General features: G+C 35.7%; 1 protein-coding gene and 1 pseudogene across 1 annotated transcript; one reads left to right on the top strand and one right to left on the bottom strand.

The window, feature by feature from the left end:
* Positions 1-8,970: 8,970 nt before the first annotated feature.
* LOC149572188 (L-type lectin-domain containing receptor kinase SIT2 pseudogene) lies at positions 8,971-16,044 on the top strand (annotated as a pseudogene).
* A 608-nt stretch (positions 16,045-16,652) lies between these two features.
* LOC149572187 (putative L-type lectin-domain containing receptor kinase VII.2) lies at positions 16,653-19,244 on the bottom strand. The gene has a single exon (XM_089813453.1). The coding sequence runs from the start codon at positions 19,149-19,151 to the stop codon at positions 17,913-17,915; it is 1,239 nt and encodes a 412-aa protein (XP_089669579.1). The 5' UTR covers positions 19,152-19,244; the 3' UTR covers positions 16,653-17,912.
* Positions 19,245-19,687: the final 443 nt, after the last annotated feature.

The raw sequence follows: 19,687 nt of genomic DNA, 5'->3' as shown, positions 1-19,687 counted from the left end.
AATTTGTGTATCTAATTCAACATGTTTTGCTAGAAAATCTTGGCTTATCAAATTTTTCGTTGGCAACATTCATAGAAAATAGTGTGGAGGATATTTCAATATTATCTCTCACTGCATTTCTGGGAAGTAAGCACTAATATTACTTTTTTTTTCATTTTACTTTTCTCTTTTTCTAGCACGGTTGCCAAAGAGTAGTGGAAATGGGAAGGTTATAGAATTTTTTCATTTTTATTTATGTCTATATAAAATGCACCAGCCATTGGAGATGGGCATCAATGTACACTTCTATGACTTTTAAATAGTAGATTGTTGTTCACCTTTTATGTATCATCTTTATTCAAGCAAGAAAATGTGTTATTTAATCTAATTATTTTGTTGTTTCTAATTATGTTACTTTTTGTTAATAGTTTCTTGATTTTCAAACCATGTGATCTATTTTTAGAAATCAAAGAGATTTATAATGATTATTCTTAGAATAAGGCAATTTAAATTGTCTATCTTGTTGTCTTTTTTGTTTTAACTAGCAGCTAATGTATAGTACTATTAGTTGTTGTTATATAGCTAATTTTTTGTATAAACACTTTAATAGTTGTAAATATAGTTGCTATAACTAAATTATTTGTACAAATGTTCTAATTGTTGTGTCTAATTATTATTTTTTCTCATCTACTAGAGAAGTGAATAAGCCAATATTGACACACTTGATTATAGTTTAGTCCCATTTTGATTGGTGAAATACAATGGATTGACTATTCAACGAGTAAAGGAATATCGAACATGAGTCCTTCCACTATCATTTGAAAATTTTGCTATACTTGATCTACAACTCATAATTTGACATCTTTCTCTTCTCTTTATCATTACTAATAATAAATCATAAAGTGTTATAAAAATTGTTGATGAAATGTAATATAGATATTATTGACAATAATCATTGACAAACTATCAATCTAATAGTAACAAAATAATAATCTCTTGGTTAAGAAAATCTCATAACAACACTTTTTTCTTGTTTGATTATTATGATGAGCAAGGAAACTTCGTAACAAACACTTAAAGATATGAGCACCTTGAGCATAAATTGGCCCAAGATTTTCTATCCAATAATAACATAACCATAATGGGTGAACATCATAAGCTCAACAAGTTTTGGTCATTTTCATATCTAAGTTATAAAAACCCTTTCTCGAAATTTCGGTTGCCAATGGTTTTGTTGTAAATTTATATTATGATTTTATCCACTTTCTCTCTTAAGGATACAAAACCTACTTGTGTCAAGTTGGAGCCCTCTTTTTTCCCACTTATGAAGTTGTCACAATCTTTCCTTATTTACAATGCCCTCGCTACCTACCTCACATTTTGAATGCCCTTGTATGCATAAATTTGTAAATGAAAAATCATTTAGCAACTTTTAGAAAATACATTTATCTCACTAAATAATTATAGAACTTATTTAAAATCATAAGTAGAGGGATACAAATTAATGTACCATTCATATGTAATATTATAGTATGAGATATCGTATTAATAAATATCCTTAACTGGATATCTCAAATAATTTTTAATAGGATATATTATACTATAAGAACTATTATTATATAGTCTATGAATATACTATTAATAATAATATACTAATAACTATGTCCCACTTATAATATTAGCTCAAGAAATATTAAAATGTGAGATACAAGATTAGATTATTTCATTATTAATAATATGAATAGAATATTTTACTAATTACATTATACATTTTACACCATTTAATCATATGTACTTCCTCTTTTAAATTAAAATTATTTTCCTTTTTCCTACAAGTTTTTGTTGGTTGATCATGAATATGACTCAAATTATATGTGTATTTAAACACAACACAAATTGTTCCAATAAATGTACATTTCAACCCAATTCTTTCATTGGAATGTAGTACATTAAATAAAATATTAATGTTGCTCAATTTGTGAGCATTTTACATTTATTTAATTTTGTTTTAAAAAGTAAAACTTATCGACAAACCTCTTGCACCTCTTTGTTATACAAGTGCTAGTTTATTCAATCAATGACAAAGATGGCTATTAATAGAATAGACAATAAGATTAAAATTTATGACGTGTACAATAATCATATTTGACTTTAGTGATAAGAACCTACACCGTGACTTTTTCCATTAGACTAAATGTCTTGTGACAAAAAACTTTTGTTTTTATCTTTTGAATTAAAAATCATATATATATTTTTAAACGAAATAGGGCAATGGTTTTTCAAATTAAAGAGACATGTAGACAAATGTGTACCTACTCCTGCGACTTATTCCCACCATAAGTAATTTGTCAAAGTAGCATTCCACCATTTTATCATTGACGAGTGGAGGATTTTTAAACACGTGCTTCTTGATCTCGTTAATTTTCATGTATACAATCTCTTTTAGGGACGGGGCCCACTAATTTGGGATGGGACAACTTGAAGATTTCGTTGTTGCGAATGTAATGTAGTTTATTCGTCGTCTATATATAAATTTAATTTATGGCCACTTAGTCTTCGACATGACATCAATGGCTTAGATAATTCAAATTCAAACGTCATGCCTAATTGATTTTTTACGAAAAGGGTAATTTGCAAGGCATTTTACTTTGGTCTCTTGGAAAATCTTCACAATAAGACTTCTCTTGCTTAAAGGAAAAATTTGAGAAACTTCACTCATGCTCCTAGGGTGAATCTTAGAAACAAGATTGATTTTAGTTATCATACTCCTTATTCAAACATATCTTTTTAATGATTTTAAAATTATTAAAAGAAAATATGAATAAATCTCATAAATGTGTGTTTAATTGTGTCAATATGGCTATTGAAAAGGTGTGGGGATTTTAGAATTAAAATTAGAAATTCAAGACCTAAGAGGACTCGAGGTTTTCTTATTTCAAGCATAGTAGTTTGAGAAGTTCAATTGTGTCTAAAATATTTATCATTATTTATTATATTAATAATTATTTTAAAAGAACACTAGATTTTTTCATAATTCTGCAAAAATTAAAATAAAGTGAAGCAATCCATCTTCTCAATATTATTATCATCTTTGGGTACTCAATTATTCAGTAAGCAAGAAATTGCTCAAAAGGGAATTCAATTTTTTCATAACCTTTTAGCAGCTCATTTAGGGTTGATTGGCAATTCAAGTGAGGAAGAGGAAGACATATTAGCCAATATTCCAAATGTTGTATAGAGAGAAGATAATCTTGATCTACTGAAGCCATTCTCACATGATGAAATATGAGGAGTGGTATTTTTGTGCTAGCTGATAAGGCCCCTGGTCAAGATGGTTTTACAGCTTTATTTTTTCAACATTGTTGGGATTTCATTAGGTTTGACTTGTTATTGTCTTTGGAGGAGTTTATGAAAACTAGTGCTATGTTGACACACTTTATTAATACAAATTTTGTTTTGATTCCTAAAGGCCTCAATCCAAAATGTTTTGTTCACTTTGGACCAATTTCACTTTATAATGTTATTTATAAGATCTTTTCCAAGGCTATATATTTAAGGGTTTGAGAGTCCTCACATTATATCCTCATAGTATGGGGAATTTGTGTCTAGGAGAGAAATTGTAGATGGGGTAGTTGGGGCTCATGAGGTATTACATTCTATTAAACAAAATAATCTTTTAGCATGTGTTATCCAATTGGATATGGTTAAAGCCTATGATAGAGTCGACTGGTCGTTCTTGATTAAAAGCATGTTAAGGTTTGGGTTTTCAAGACAATGGTGTAAATGGATTACAACACTACTTAAGGGAGCTTTTTTTTCAATGATCATTAATGGTTCTAAGTGCGGTAAGTTTAAGGCTTCCTAGGGAGTCAGATAGGGGGATCCACTCTCTCCCTTATTTTTCATCATTATGGCGGGCACAATAAGTCATATGATCTCTTCTTATCATTAGAAGGGCTTGTGGACAAGAATCTCTATTCCAAGGACTAGTTTGGCCTCTACACATTCTTTATTTATAGATGATACTTTGTTGTTTTACAGTGCTTCTCTTAGGGAAGTCAGTCAAGTTAATAGGGTACTCTCAATATATGAATAAGTTCCAAATCAACAAATTAGTCAACAAAAATATTCTATTTTCTTTATTAACACAAGTCAAATGGTTAAGGAAGAAATTCTATTAAGCATTGAATTCAAGGAAGCCAAACTGCCCAACTCTTACTTGGGCTTCCCACTATTTGAAGGCACCAACAAGAAGTTGTATTGGTCCTCTATAATAGATAGACTCAAGGAAAGAATTGCTACTAGATAGTCAGGTGATTATCATTTGATGGTAGGTTTATTTTGGTAAAATCCATGTTAGCCTCAATTCCAAACTACTTGTTTGCTATTTTGAAAGCACCTAAGTCAATAATTGAGCTAATTGAGGAGTTAATTCAAAATTTCTTGTGGAACAATAACATGGATGGAAAGAAACGAATTTCTTTAATCTCTCTCCCAAGGGTTGGGTTCTTCTAAAGACTGTGGGGATTTTGGCCTGCATGATATTGTGAAGAAAAATGTAAAATTAGTGTGGAAGCTATACAACAAACCAAATTTTCCTTGGTGTAGATTAATGCATGCAAAATATCTTAATTTCATGAATCTTACTGGAGAGTGATTACTATTGTAACCTGCCAAAAGGATCTAAAGTATGGGATTTTATGATGTCTTCCTGCTATCTCTTTACAGATTATATCTCATGGAAAGTTCATAATGGTGAAGATGTCTTGTTTTGGTTGGACTCGTGGAATGGCCATATTTCATTAGCACAAAATATTGCATTCCTTGACATATATGATAGAGTATCTATGACATGGGGCTCACATTTGGTTGACTATGTTGATAATGTGGAAATTAATTCTAGAAAGGTTTTTATGGAAGGGTGTGGAGATGCTACCTCTAGATAATGTGGTTAAATTTCAGTTGAAAAGAGCATTGGATAATAGAATTGTGTTCCTTTCTCCAAAATTAGATAAAATTATTTGGTTTCCTTCTACTTTAGGGCAATACTCTATTAGGGCTAACTATCAAGTTCTTCAAGCAAGAGAACTTCAAAGTAACTCACAATGTTCTTATAAGCTTTGTTGGAGTAGTGGTATTCCACCATAGGTTGGTACATTTATATGGTTGGCTCTTAAATATCGTGTCTTGACAATTGATAGATTAAGAAAGTTTAGGATAACTAATTCACCCAAATGTATATTTTGTGGAGAATATTTTAAAGATGTGGATCATGTTTTCCTATCATGTAATTTTGCTAATGATTGTTGGAAGCTTGTATTAGCCAAACTACAATAGTCATCTCCATTACCAACTAAGATTTTGGACCTCGTACAAGCATGACCAATTTTATGCTCATATTCTCTCCTTGCAAAGTTATGATTAATTATTCTAGCTATTGTTACTTGGTCTATTTGGTGGGAAAGGAATAGAAGGATCTTTCATAACTCACCTTCATCCATAATATATATTAAGTCTAGAATGGAGTCTTCAATAGTTGAATCGATGAATGCTATTTTGTTGGACAAGGCATCTCATAATTCTCAATTTTCTTCTTGGGATAATCAAATGTTGAAAGTCTAGTTGGGTATCAAGATCCAAAAATTTGGTTTGTCTATTTTGAAGCCCAAAGTGAATAGGAAGGAGATAAGATAGCATTGCCCCTCTTTCCCATTTATCAAATTGAATTTTGATGGTGCCTCAAGGGGCAATCTGAGGTCTTTAGGAGCTAGATTTTGCCTTCATGATTCTTCAAGGATGTTAATTCTTGCAAAATCAATTCCATTGATTCAAGGAACTAATAATTAGAAAGAGACCTATCTTACTCCATGGTCTTCAAGGAGAATTATTGATTGGAATCTCAAAGATTCATATTGAAGGGAATTTCTAATTGATAATTGAAGCTACAAGGAACAAATCATGATAGAATTGGAAGCTTATTTGCATCCTTGAGCAGTGTTGGGTCCTCATCGATAAATTTTCTTCTTTTATGATTTCACATACCTATCGAGAAGGAAACACAGTTGTTGACTATAAGGCAAATTTAGCAATTGATAATGGCTCCCTAAGTATTACTAATGACGTTCATAATCAGGAGCCAGTTCTTGATGTGTTTAAAATTATTGATATCAGTGTTCCCCTTGGGAGTTGAGTTGAAAGTTAGATTGGAGTAAATTAGTTCTAAAGTTTGGGGTACAATTTATAATAGTGGGATTTAATGTAACCACCAATTTAAGTGCGGTTAGTGATTTGTGTCGTGTTGAAAAATAATTTTGGTGTTCATGCTGACAAACATTCCTAGTGGGACTCATTGTCATTCCCATCTATATCATCCATGTGATTTTTGTACTCCCAGTCACGATGTCATGTTCACAAATTCCTATTTGGGTAGCTTGTGTTGTAATGAAGGAAAATAAAGGTGTGCCAGAGGTGTTATTAAGAAAATCCTATGAGATAGATTATGAGATCTCTTTCATACAAGCCTAGAATTTGATGGTCATATTGGCCATTTTTTCTAATTTTAAGATGTATATGACAACCATAAAATTTCTTGGACCATATGGATTGACAAGTTAGATTTTTATAATGCTATCAATATTATAGCTAAATTTGTTAATTTACCATCAAAATTTATTATAGTTAATATATGTAATATTTTTAACTCATAATATAAACTTAGTTTAGTAATTTAAAATATTAGTATGCATATATAAACTTAAAACTTTCTTAATATGAGATATAGTACAAAATCATACATAATATAAACATGTTTTAGCAATTTAAGATATTAGAATGGATATACATACTTAGAAACTTTCTTAATTTGAGATATATTACAAGTTTATAATTTTATTAAACGTATATGTATTTAGAAAAAAAATATTTTATAATTTTACTAAACAAATTCATCTAGAAACATTGTTTTTTGTAAATATTATTAAGTATTACTTATATTATACTAATAAAATATTTCAATTATAAAGTATTATTAGATTATTCATAAATGACTAAAATATTACTACTAATATTAATCTTAAAATGTAAAATAGAAGGCAAAAAATTGTCTAAACTATCATAAAAAAATCATAGGATAGACAGGGGTGACCATCAAATTCCAAACCTTCTTTCATATACTGTCTCATTGCAGGTTATAATGGAAAGTTCCTAGCTTTGTGTCATGTTATTCCTTATTTACAAGATGGGTTGCTAGGTTTTTTATTAAAAAGGCTCAATTTTGGAACCTTATGATGGGTCTGTTATTTGTCATGGTTGTGCTGAAATCCAGCTGGGTCTGTTAGTTTCCAATTGGTGTCAAAGATTTTAGTGACAGTATGGTGGCCCTTCATTTGTGTCACAAGTTTTTTTGGGATTTTGGGTTTGCAGATTAGTGCATCTATCATCTGTGCAAAGCATATGCATATGCTTCTCTCATTGTCATTCTATATTGACAAATTTTTGTCTATATTATAATTACTTGTGCTAATTATTCAAAACAATATGAATGTAATAAATGGAGAACTACTCGACTTAATAATGAAAAATTATATTCAATACTGTATTGAAAAATTAGTATTACAATAATTATAACATATTAAAATAGTAATTATAATAATTAATTCTAAGCACAAATATATTGTGTTGTATAGGATTAGTATGCATGCATGCATGCATACATACATACATATGTGTAGATAAATCTTGGTAGATATATAGATATGTAGTGTGCACATACGTATGCATATCCATAGAATCATTTAGGAAAATACATTTAATATAGCTTGTACACATGGTTTTGAGGTGACATCATGCTACTAAGTGATGTTCAATAAGAGTCTTATATTATTTTTGTCTTCGTGCATTTCTTCTAGCATTGGGTGAGTTATTTTCCTTGGTAGTCAACCAATTTGATCAGTTTTGAATCCTTATAATGTAATGAAAAATTAAATTATATTTATCTTTAAAATGCATTAATATGTTTGTAAATATGCCATACCATATTGATTTGAGATAGTAAAAAAAACCTTATTGTATTTTACTATTTTAACTTTCATAAATAATTATTATGTTGGAATGGGATTGAGCTTGTTTATTTAGTATCCAAGTTGATGTTTATCTCCAATTGATCCTAAAGATATCGACATTGGTAGGTAACTTGTTAGAGATATATCTTCTTCTAATACTTATGTCACCCCTTGAAATGATGTCTACAATTTAATTTTAGATAGCTATTGAATGTTTAAAGACCAACCAATAAAATGGTTCTTAATTTAAAGAATATAAAGGTTGTCTTACCAATTCAAAACATAAACTTGTTGAATCTCAAAAATCTGTAGATAAAATAACATTGTTCTAGTAGCATTGGAGGATCAAATATTCTCTCTCTCTCTTTCCAAAATATCCCTCTACTCGTCTTTCTATCTCTACCTTTCTCCCCTTTCCTCTTCCAATATCTCCCTCCCCCTCTTTTGCTCTTCCTCTCCCTATCTCCCCTTCTCTTTAATTTTCTCTCTTTTTAATTTGTCTCTCTAGCTCTCTCCATATCTCCTTGTCTTTATATCTCCTTAGGCCCCTCTCTATCTATCTATCTACCATCTAAACTCCTTTCTCTATGTCTAACTTTTTTTTGTAATTGACTTTCTAAAATTCTTCGACAAATAGATTAATACAATTGTTAATTATATAAGTATAATATATTAATGCAATTACATATATATTTTTAATACTTTCACTGAGATATTTGACTTCCTTATGTCTCTATTTAGACACTAAGAAGAAAATTAAGATTGGAAAAAATATTTAGCACTTTCCAATGAAGCTTACTGTTTAAGCCGGCAGCTCTAGAATGTATTGACCATGACAATTGACAGGCCTCTGCAAACACAGGTACGGCTCTCCATAGTTATAATCGCCTTTCAAACAGAATTTTTATAGCCCTCAATTAGTAAAGCTATACTCATCCCAGAGAATCCATGGCAGTCATACCTGTCGTGGTGGTGGTATTGAATCTGCTCTTCCGCCACCCGTGGTGGTGTTGTCAGGCACAACCAACATTGGTCTTTCCCAGACTGAGTGGATTAACAAGTGCAAATTTGTCAGCCCTGTATCTGGAAGGGAACGCTGTAGCACAACCCGATCTTATAGGCATCCGCCTCACCAATGCATCACAATACGTTACAGGCACTGTTTTATACTCGCAGCCCCTGCGTATGAGACATAGCGCTTCCACAAACGCAACACTCTCCTTCAGCACCAGTTTCGTATTCGCCATGGCTCCTCCAAATCCTCTGGCCTGCGCGGACGGACTGTCGTTCATCATGACACCAAACAAAACACTACACAAGGGAGGTTTACCAGGTTCGTACCTTGGTCTGTTCAATTTCACAAGCATGGGGCAGCCTTACAATCATCTCTTTGCCGTCGAATTCGACGTCTATTGGAACGCAGATTTTGACGACATCAACGACAATCACGTTGGAGTCAATCTCAACTCTCTCTGCTCTGTAGAATCCAAAGCTGCAGCTTACTGGGATGGTGATAAGAACCAGTTGGTGCAATTAGATCTCAATGGGAGACAGAATATTCAAGCTTGGATCGATTATGATCATCTGCAACAGCAGCTCAATGTTACCGTAGCACCTGCTGGTTCCCTCCGCCCAGAAAAGCCCCTGATATCTATGGAGAATATGAGTCTGTCTGAGATTCTGGAGGAAGAAATGTATGTTGGTTTCATAGCAGGTACTGGAGGGTTCGTACAAGAACATTATATCCTCGCCTGGAGCTTCACTACAAATGGAACGGCACCTGCCTAGAATGCATCTCTTCTTCCTGTTTTGCCAACCGTAGAATCACATTCCAATGACCCAAAATCTGGTCTAATAATAGGAGGCCTAATATCAGGTTTCGTTGGTTTCTTGGTGCTCGCGGTTGCATTAGTGTGGTATAAAAGAAAGAAAAGCAGAGAGGTTGTTGAAGAGTGGGAGGTGGATTATTGGCCTCACAGAATAAGCTACAGAGACTTGGCCATTGCAACCAAAGGGTTTGGAGAGAAACAAGTGTTAGGAAGTGGAGGTTTCGGCAAGGTTTACAGAGGAGTCCTTCCTAACAATGGCGTTGAAGTTGCTGTGAAAGCCATATTTGAAGAGACCACAGAAGGAGTGAAGGAATTCATAGCAGAGATTTCAACTCTTGGTCGTCTCCAGCACAGGAATCTTGTGCAAATCAGGGGTTACTGCAGACAGGGGAAGAGGTTGTTGAGATAATGGGTGTTGCACACATTGCATAATATTGTTATATTTTATTATTTTATTTTATTATGTAATGTTGTACCTAGATGGACGTGCAACATGTAAAGATTCTCATAGAATATTTTTGATGAGTTGAATTGTAACATTGTGATAATATTTCATTTAATTATTTAATATTGGAGAAAAGAATTAAATGCCCAATATTAAATGTGGGGTCAGTGGGTTAGGTAGCACATGGTTTTAGCACATGGCTTATGTAATACCACTTGGTGGTTTTGTGAGACTTGCTACTATATAAGCAGCCACAAGGGTAGTTGTTGTAGAGAGTAAGAGAGAGTGACAAAGAGAAGACAAAAGGCAAGAGTCGAGCGGGACAAGGCTTGACAGGTTAGCCAAAGGAGCATTTGTGAAGGTTGGAAGCATGGCATGGGATGTGTGGATTCATGCGTGTTCACATAGTTTGCTCGGTTGTGGCTATGGCCATGAAGGCTTCCATGGTTGTATGGCAATGGTAGTTTTTGCTGAATAATATATGATGATGGATGCTTTTGGAGGCTAGGTTTTTCCCTCAATGAGGGTTTCCCAGGGTATATCTTGTGTCACAATTTTGTGGGTATGTTGTCTATTCTCTTGCATGTGGATTTTTAATTTCGTATTTATTTTCAGATCTATTATGGGTTATGTGGAAACTATTATATTCTTTATTGCCAAGTTTCCTTACAAGTGGTATCAGAGCTATGGTTTTATTATTGTAACCCTAGATTGAATCCATGGGAATGCATGAGAGGATAAAAGAAAGGGCAAGATATATGAATGATTTATTACAGATTTGAGGGTTTTTAGATTTGCTGTTATGATGGGATGGTAAAATATATGGGCATGTGAAATTGTTGGAGAAAAGAATTTTTTTGGATGTTTCATTTAAATGAGGGTTTGGGGGGGTAGCATGTAGAAATGACCTCCTAGGTAAAAACAGACCTCACCATTGGATCTGAGTCGACATTTCCATAAATTTTGATATATATTATGCCCTAGTTTGGCCATGTTCAAAGGAAATGAAAGAGTTTTTTGGTTTCAGCCCATGATGGCCATCAAATTTAATCCCGTCGAAATTTTCGTTACTGAAAAAAATAAAAAATAAAAAATCATACTGAAAATGGTAAAAAGACTGTCTTAGTAAAACAACCATAACTTTCTCTCAGAATATCGAATTTTAGAGTTCTTACAGGCGTTAGAAAGCTAGAGCACTACAACTTGGTGTAGGTTTGGTTCTATGATTTTGACATTTTGTCAGGTTTTAAGAGCCCTAAAGTCAGATGTTGTTTATTTTGATCACGAATTAGGGCATAACTTGGGCATACGGAGTCAGATTTTGGACTTCGAGTAGTCAACGGAAAGCTCTTGGAGAGCTCTACACATTGGTTCAGATTTGATGCAGGTTTGGCATGATTTATTTGGTGATATATTGATCTGAATAGCTTATAGGTATATTTTGACTATGGCAACATTGTGAGTTTATGGCATTGGAGATTTAAGATTTGATATCATTATATACTCAGTTCATATTTCAGTTTAGTCTTATGATGATATGGTTATCAGTGTTTGGTTTGGATATGTATGATGACTTGTTGGGTCTACAAGTTGTGCAGTGTTGTAAGTGGTCTATACTTACAGGTTGCATTTATAGCTTGGTTATGGGTTGTCTTTGCCCATTGATCTTTCATTATTGATGCATATTCAGATTGGTGGCTTGGATTTGGGTTGTTTATGCCCTAAGTCACATGATTTACTATTTTATCTTCATGTAGAAGGGATGAGATGTTGTTATCAGGTACAGTCATGGTGGAGGATTGTGGTTGACTATTTTATGCTGACAGGTTGGACACTTTGAGAGCCAGATGCTCAGTTCATGGATGTGATCATGGTGTCATGGATTTTGGCATGACATGATTGGATATACAGGTACATCATTGATGTTCATCAGCTTGGATTTTCTGATACAGTTATGGTGGTATATCTTCTTGGTTGAGGATCATAGTTATTTGGTTTCTTTTGAGGAGCTCATGATGTGCACTTTGAGTTCTTTGATGGTTTGATGCCTTGGTTGATTCTCATGGTTAGAGGATGGTTTTTCATCATGATGTCATGGATAGCTTGAATACATGGTTTAGTGGGAGCTTGTGACAGTGATGGGGTGACAGTGCAGGATTAGTTCCTGGTTTGATTTGGATCTTCATATAAGAGATGGATTTTATGATGCCATAGGTGACTTGGTACCACAGTTGAGTGGGAGTTTTGTTGGCATTGATATATTTATTGAGTGTTTGCAGATGTTGGAGGTTTGTCTTAGATCCTGTTGCTGCAGAAGCGTCTTTGACATTTGCATGGTGCACTTGTTATCTTCATGGTGTTTGAAGATGGTTAGATCTTGAGGACTCATGGAGTTCTTGGTTATCTTCATGGTATGTGGAGATGGTTCTTCCTGGTATGTGGAGATGGTTTTCTTCATGGTGTGTGGAGATGGTTGCATCTTAAGGACTCACAGGGTTCTTGGCAAAGGTGTGGTTTATATTTTTTATTTGGCATGTTATCCTTGGTATGAGGATGGTTTCATTATTATGTCATGGTATACTTTTGATACGCGTTTAGAGTTGTGACATGTTATAGTATGTTCATGTCGAGCATGTTATCTCTTTATTTGAGATGGTAAGATCATATTGTCATGTTTATGTTCCTGAGGCCATGGTTGAAACTTTGACATTGATCTTGGTTTAGTTTCTTGGTATTGAGTACACTGATCATAAGCTGGATACTTCATGATATTGCTATGTTGCATTTGGAGTTGGCATGGATTGATTGGTTACAGGTGCTCATGGATACTTAGAGATGGTGGTGATGCTGATTTCTCTTGGATTAGAGAAGTATTTGTTGGAATAGTTGATGGTTTCAACAGGAAGTCCAAGGGGCAGTCACCTGATATGGACTAGAGAAGAGATTGTTCTTAGATGAGTCTTGGTTGGAGACTTGGGTATCTTGATGAACATTCTCATTCCCTACTCTTAGTCTACTCGGCGGTTTGCTACTTGAGAGGTATAGCCCATTATTTTTTTCTCAGTTGCATTATATTTATGCTTGTCTTTCATGGATATGGATCTTGAGCTATGGTACATAAGTTAGTTCTGGAGGGTTCATTTGAGAGATGGTTAAGCATTGGTTATCTCCATGTGCATATGTTGTTATGCTGGTTGAGTTTGGGAGATGGTTTTATTAGGCATATTCATTGGATTAGGAATGGTTATTCCTTGGTTTAGGAATGGTTTTATGAGTTTGATCTTCTTGTGAGAGGCTTACATCCATGATTAGCTATATGGTATGGTTTGGGTGTTGTTGAGGCTTCTTGTTGGGGTTTAATGGAGGAGATCATACTTGCACAATTTACATCTAGAGGTGTGTGTAGAAGGACATGATACAGGTTATGATTTGCATGGTTTCTCTGGTCTTGGTTATCTTCCTGGATGTTCAGTTTTGCCTACACTGGATTTGAGATTGGTTGGAGATTGTGATCACTAGTTTGTGCTCATGTATGTCATGTGAGAGATGACATGGTTATTCTTTTATCTCTTTCCTTTGTTAGTTGTGGTGAATTTGGGAGACTATTGGAGACTTGTTATGAGAGTTGTTCTTGCAGGATATCAGTTTATGTATTGTTGATGTCCTTGATACTACATGGATTCACTTCTTTGAGATGTGTTGAGTGGATTGGTTATAGATTTGACATTATCTTTTGCAATGGGAGCTTCTTGATATATATGTGGTAGGTATTGCTCTTGAGGCTTGTGATTGCAGGTTGCAAATTGGATATGTCGGTGATATGAGATTCACTTGTTATACCTTTGAGGTATGGATAGTTGGATGGGTTTGGCACTTTGTTGTGGGTGTTATTTCAGCTATGGATATTTTGACAACTACGGATACATGTGATTACCTTTGGATTAGGTTATTTGTGCTTGGAATTTTAGTTGGTACAGGATTTTATGATCTTCTAATGCGACAGGTTGGGTGGTTTTCTCTTTGGATGGCTTCTATGTATGTCCAGTAGTAGTGGCATAATAGGAGGTGAGATCATTCATGTTTGAGATGCTGGATACTTTGATTTTGTTGCGGGTACCGGAATGGAGCACTTGGTGTATTTTGATCCATGATGGTGGATGTGCTGGGAGGGATTGTTCCCTTGTTCATTTATGTGGCTACGGATTGACCCTATGCAATGTATACAACAAGTGGGAGATTGTTGAAATAATGGGTGTTGCACACATTGCATAATATTGTTATATTTCATTATTTTATTTTATTATGTAATGTTGTACCTAGATGGACGTGCAACATGTAAAGATTCTCATAGAATATTCTTGATGAGTTGTATTGTAACATTGTGATAATATTTCATGTAATTATTTAATATTGGAGAAAAGAATTAAATGCCCAATATTAAATGTGGGGTCAGTGGGTTAGGTAGCACATGGTTTTAGCACATGGCTTATGTAATACCACTTGGTGGTTTTGTGGGACTTGCTACTATATAAGCAGCCACAAGGGTAGTTGTTGTAGAGAGTAAGAGAGAGTGACAAAGAGAAGACAAAAGGCAAGAGTCGAGCGGGACAAGGCTTGACAGGTTAGCCAAGGGAGCATTTATGAAGGTTGGAAGCATGGCATGGGATGTGTGGATTCATGCTTGTTCACATAGTTTGCTCGGTTGTGGCTATGGCCATGAAGGCTTTCATGGCTGTATGGCAATGGTAGTTTTTGCTGAATAATACATGATGATGGATGCTTTTGGAGGCTGGGTTTTTCCCTCAATGAGGGTTTCCCAGGGTATATCTTGTGTCACAATTTTGTGGGTATGTTGTCTATTCTCTTGCATGTGGATTTTTAATTCAGTATTTATTTTCAGATCTATTATGGGTTATGTGGAAACTGTTATATTCTTTATTGCCAAGTTTCCTTACAGAGGTTATTCATAGTGTATGATTTCATGGTAAATGGAAGCCTGGATAGGATGATTTTTGGGAATTCTTCACATGTGGTACTTAAATGGTGTCAAAGATACGCAATTCTGAGAGACGTGGGTGGAGGATTGTTGTATCTTCATGAGGGATGGGAGCAAAGGGTTGTGCACAGAGACATCAAGTCTTCTAATGTTTTGTTAGATTCCGAGCTTCGTGGAAAGCTCGCAGATTTCGGGCTTGCTCATTTGTACAGGCATGGTGAGAATTCCCCAACAACTCATGTGGCCGGAACGCCTTGGTACATTGCACCGGATCTGATCTCCACAGGAAAGGCCATTGCCAGTACGGATGTTTTCAGCTTTGGTGTTTTGTTGTTGGAGGTTTCCTGTGGAAGGCGCCCTGTTGAGGCTTTGCTGGATCCTTCTCGAATAATTTTGTTAGATTGGGTGAGGGATCTCTATGCCAGTGATAGGCTCATGGATGCTGCCGATCCTAAACTTGGTGGTGATTTTGTTGAGAATGAGATGGAGACAGTTCTTAAATTGGGACTGATCTGTACTAATCCTCAGCCGGAAGGAAGGCCTGTTCTGAGACAAGTAGCTCAAATACTTGAAGGCGAAGCTTCCCTTGCTGCCTCTGCTCTTCCTCTTTCGTTTGAGATGACTGAGTCAGGCCCACTAGATGAGCCTTTCGATGCTCTCCTCTCCAAATCCATGGAGATGCCCTTCAATGGAATGGGAACCTCGAAGATTGTTGGACCAAATCAATATAATTAAGAAGCTTATCTTGCTTGATAAAGTGTAATCCATGGAGATGCCCTTCAATGGAATAGGAACTTCAGTTTTGGAATCAGTTTCATGTTATCATCCAAATCAATATAATTAAGAAGCTTATCTTGCTTGATAAAGTGCTCCATGGAGATGCCCTTCAATGGAATAGGAACTTCAGTTTTGGAAGCAGTTTCATGTTATCATCCAAATCAATATAATTAAGAAGCTTATGTTGCTTGATAAAGTGTAATCCATGGAGATGCCCTTCAATGGAATGGAAACCTCGTTTTAGAAGATTGTTGGAATCAGTTTCATGTTATCATCCAAATCAATATAATTAAGAAGCTTCTCTTGCTTGATAAAGTGTAATGACTAGTGTTCGCTTTATTTCAGACTTTCGAATATATTATTTGGTTATGGATAAGAATTGGAAATATATATTTTTACTTAATAGCTGCAAATATGAACAGCATAATTGTGCGCTGCAATGTTATTCTAAATAGAAAAGGTGAAATACCCCAAGTCATTAGTTCAAAATTAGTTGGAATTTTTGCTGTGTATGATAATTGCTGTAAAAAAAATTATATATTGCTATCAAAGAAGTTCCAGCAGAATTGTGAAATATTTTAATCAGTTTTGATTGCAACATATAAATAAGCTACAATATAAAAATGTCTGCTCAGCAGCACAGACCATATTTACACTGCCTCCGCTTTTAAAAGGAGAAAACGTCAATGGCTTCTTCAAGCTTCAAGTTATAATGCAACTCCCCAAGGTCAAAGCAGTACCCAAATTTATGTTTTTTATCATCTAGCCCAGTCTGAATCTGAAAATCAAAGAGTTCCAAAATATATTTGCTGTATAATGAATATCATGAAGAGATAACCCCATTCCCCCAAACTGTAAACAAAAATAACCCATTTGCGCAATCCATTGCTACGACCCTAACGTCCCTCCAAGGAAACAGAACAGGAGGCATATGTAGTGTAAATGTCCGAAGTCTCTCCTACTTTGCCTGGCTTATCCAGTTCAACTGAAAGTTGAAGGAGGGATGCTTCCACTTGAAGAATTTGGAGCACTTGACTCATAGAAGGTCTACGTTCCGGCCGAGCGTTGGAACAAAGCAGTCCCAAACAGAGCACTCTGTCCATTTCATCCTCAGCGTATTCGCCATGAAGCTTTGGATCCTCTGCATCCATGATCTTCTCCTCGGCCTGAAGATCTCTGATCCACTCCAACAAACACACATTTGGGGTATCAGGAAAAGGAGTCACGGGACGCCTACCGCAGGCGATCTCCAACATCAAAATGCCAAAGCTGAAGACATCAGACTCCGGAGTGGCCTTTCCCGTGTGTGCCACTTCTGGTGCAATATAACCAGGCGTGCCCACCACACGACTCGTAGTCGTTGCAGGGGAGTCAGCACCATCATGCTTATATAACCGAGCAAGCCCAAAATCCCCAAGCTCTCCACGAAGCTCCAAATCCAACAAAACATTGCTAGACTTGATGTCCCTGTGCACTACTCTCTGCTCCCACCCCTGGTGAAGATACAGCAGTCCCGCAGCTACGTCATTCATAATTCTGTACCTCTCACCCCAACTCAAAACTCTACCGCCATTCCCAAACACCCATTTGTCAAGGCTTCCGTTGCACATGTAGTCGTACACAATGAACAACTCTTTTCCACGCCTGCAGTACCCTCTGAGCCGCACCAGATTCCGGTGCTGGAGACGCCCAAGGCTTGAAATCTCTGCTATGAATTTCTTCACTCCTTCCCTCGTCTGCTGTAGGAGATGTTTTACAGCAACTTCGAGGCCATTTGTGGGAAGGACTCCTTTGTAAACCTTGCCGAAGCCCCCACTTCCCAAGACTTACTCCTCTCCGAACCCATTCGTTGCAACGGCCAAGTCTCTGTAGCTCACTCTATGAGGCCAATACTCCACCTCCCATTCTTCCACAGCATCTCTACCTTTCTTTCTCTTTACCCACACAGCCGCTACAACCGCTACTACTAGAAAAGCAACCAAACCTGCAGCAACTCCGATTATGAGCCCCAAATTATTGGATTTGGTTTTCCCGGGTAAAACAGATGGAAGCATAGATGCATTCAAGGCAGGGGCACTTCCATTTGTGGCGAAGCTCCAAGCGAGGATGTAATTCTCTTCCATTAACAATCCTGTCGATGCTGAGAAACCAACATATATTTCTTCTTCAAGAATGCTGGACAGGCTCAGGTTGTTCATAGATATGAGGGGCTTCTCTGGCCGCAGGGAACCAGCCAGGGCTACGGTAACGTTGAGCTCCTTTCGAGGATGATTGTAGTCAATCCAAGCTTGTATATTTTTTCCACTCTTGAGATCCAGCTCGAAGAACTCCTTGCCAATCCAGTAACCAGCAGACTTGGACTCTACAGAGACGAGAGCATTGAGATCCACACCCACATGATTGTCGTCCATGTCGTAGAATTCCTCTTTTTTTATGCCGTCCAACTCCACCGCAAACAGATGATTGTAAGACTGTCCCATGCTCGTGAAATTGTCGAACAAGCCGAGGTATTGAGCGGCCAAAGCTGTGGCTTGAGATTGGTGAGGTGTTATGATGAAGGCAATTCCAGGTCCCCCGTGGCCGAGTTTTGAAGGATCTGGAGGAAGGAGTATGCTGAACACGAAACTAGTGCTGAATGACAAGGTTCCCTCTAATGCCTTCATGCGTACACGTTGTGGGTATAACGCTCTGCCCTTTATGAAGTGTGCTTGCTCGGTCAGGCGGATACCCAAATTGGGGATGACTGCCGCGCTTCCGAACACATTCATGGAAGACAAATTACTTTCAGCAACGAAACTCATTTGAGCTTCAGCAGTTGGCCATGGAGGGATGAGGACAAGGAGGAGGAGAAATAGTACAAGACCCTTACGATTGTTTACCATTGTTATGGTGCAGTACTGTGCTACCGTGTTCAACGGGGAATCTACACCATTATACCCGGGGTGGTTATCCTGTAAATTTATATTGTTATGTAAATACCTTTCAGAAGAAAAAACTGTGCGCTTTGGTATTATTGAGTGAATAGGCGTTGGGTAAAACTTTTCTTTTTCCAGATTTCCGAACATACAGCAATTTTGTTTTCAAATATTGTTTGTGGTTTTCCATCACAATAACAAATGCTGGAAATTTCAGCAAAATCTGTGTTCTAGAGTTTTTTTTGACTTTGGTATCAGCAAAATCTGTGTTCTAGAGTTTTTTTTGACTTTGGTATGTTTGTCTTGAGTTTAGCCACATCGAATCAAATATTTGAGTCTATAGCTGCTACTCACTATTACTATCTCAAAAGCCTCTATGGTCAAGGGTTTAATAGTTAATGTTAAGGGATTAAAAGTGATAATAATTATTTAATTTTTATGACATTGTTTTTTAGATTTGATGTTTATTTTTTGAGTTAAATTCATTGATCTATTTTTCATGAATAGTAAATAGTTTACACAAACTTATTTCTAATAAGAATAAATGGTACAATTAGCATTCATTGTATCTTGGTGATGTTCCAAGATGTAAAATATTAGGTCTTATTATTGTCATGAGATGCTTATCATTTACCATTGACTTACTAATGTTGTGATGTTTGTTAAGGAACTTAAATTGTTCTTAA

This window comes from Cupressus sempervirens, chromosome 2 (genome assembly GCF_028749045.1).
Source record: "Cupressus sempervirens isolate cs-2001-9-10 chromosome 2, ASM2874904v1, whole genome shotgun sequence".
NCBI classification, from domain to species: Eukaryota; Viridiplantae; Streptophyta; class Pinopsida; order Cupressales; family Cupressaceae; genus Cupressus; species Cupressus sempervirens.
This window is presented reverse-complemented; position numbering and strand designations above follow the sequence as displayed.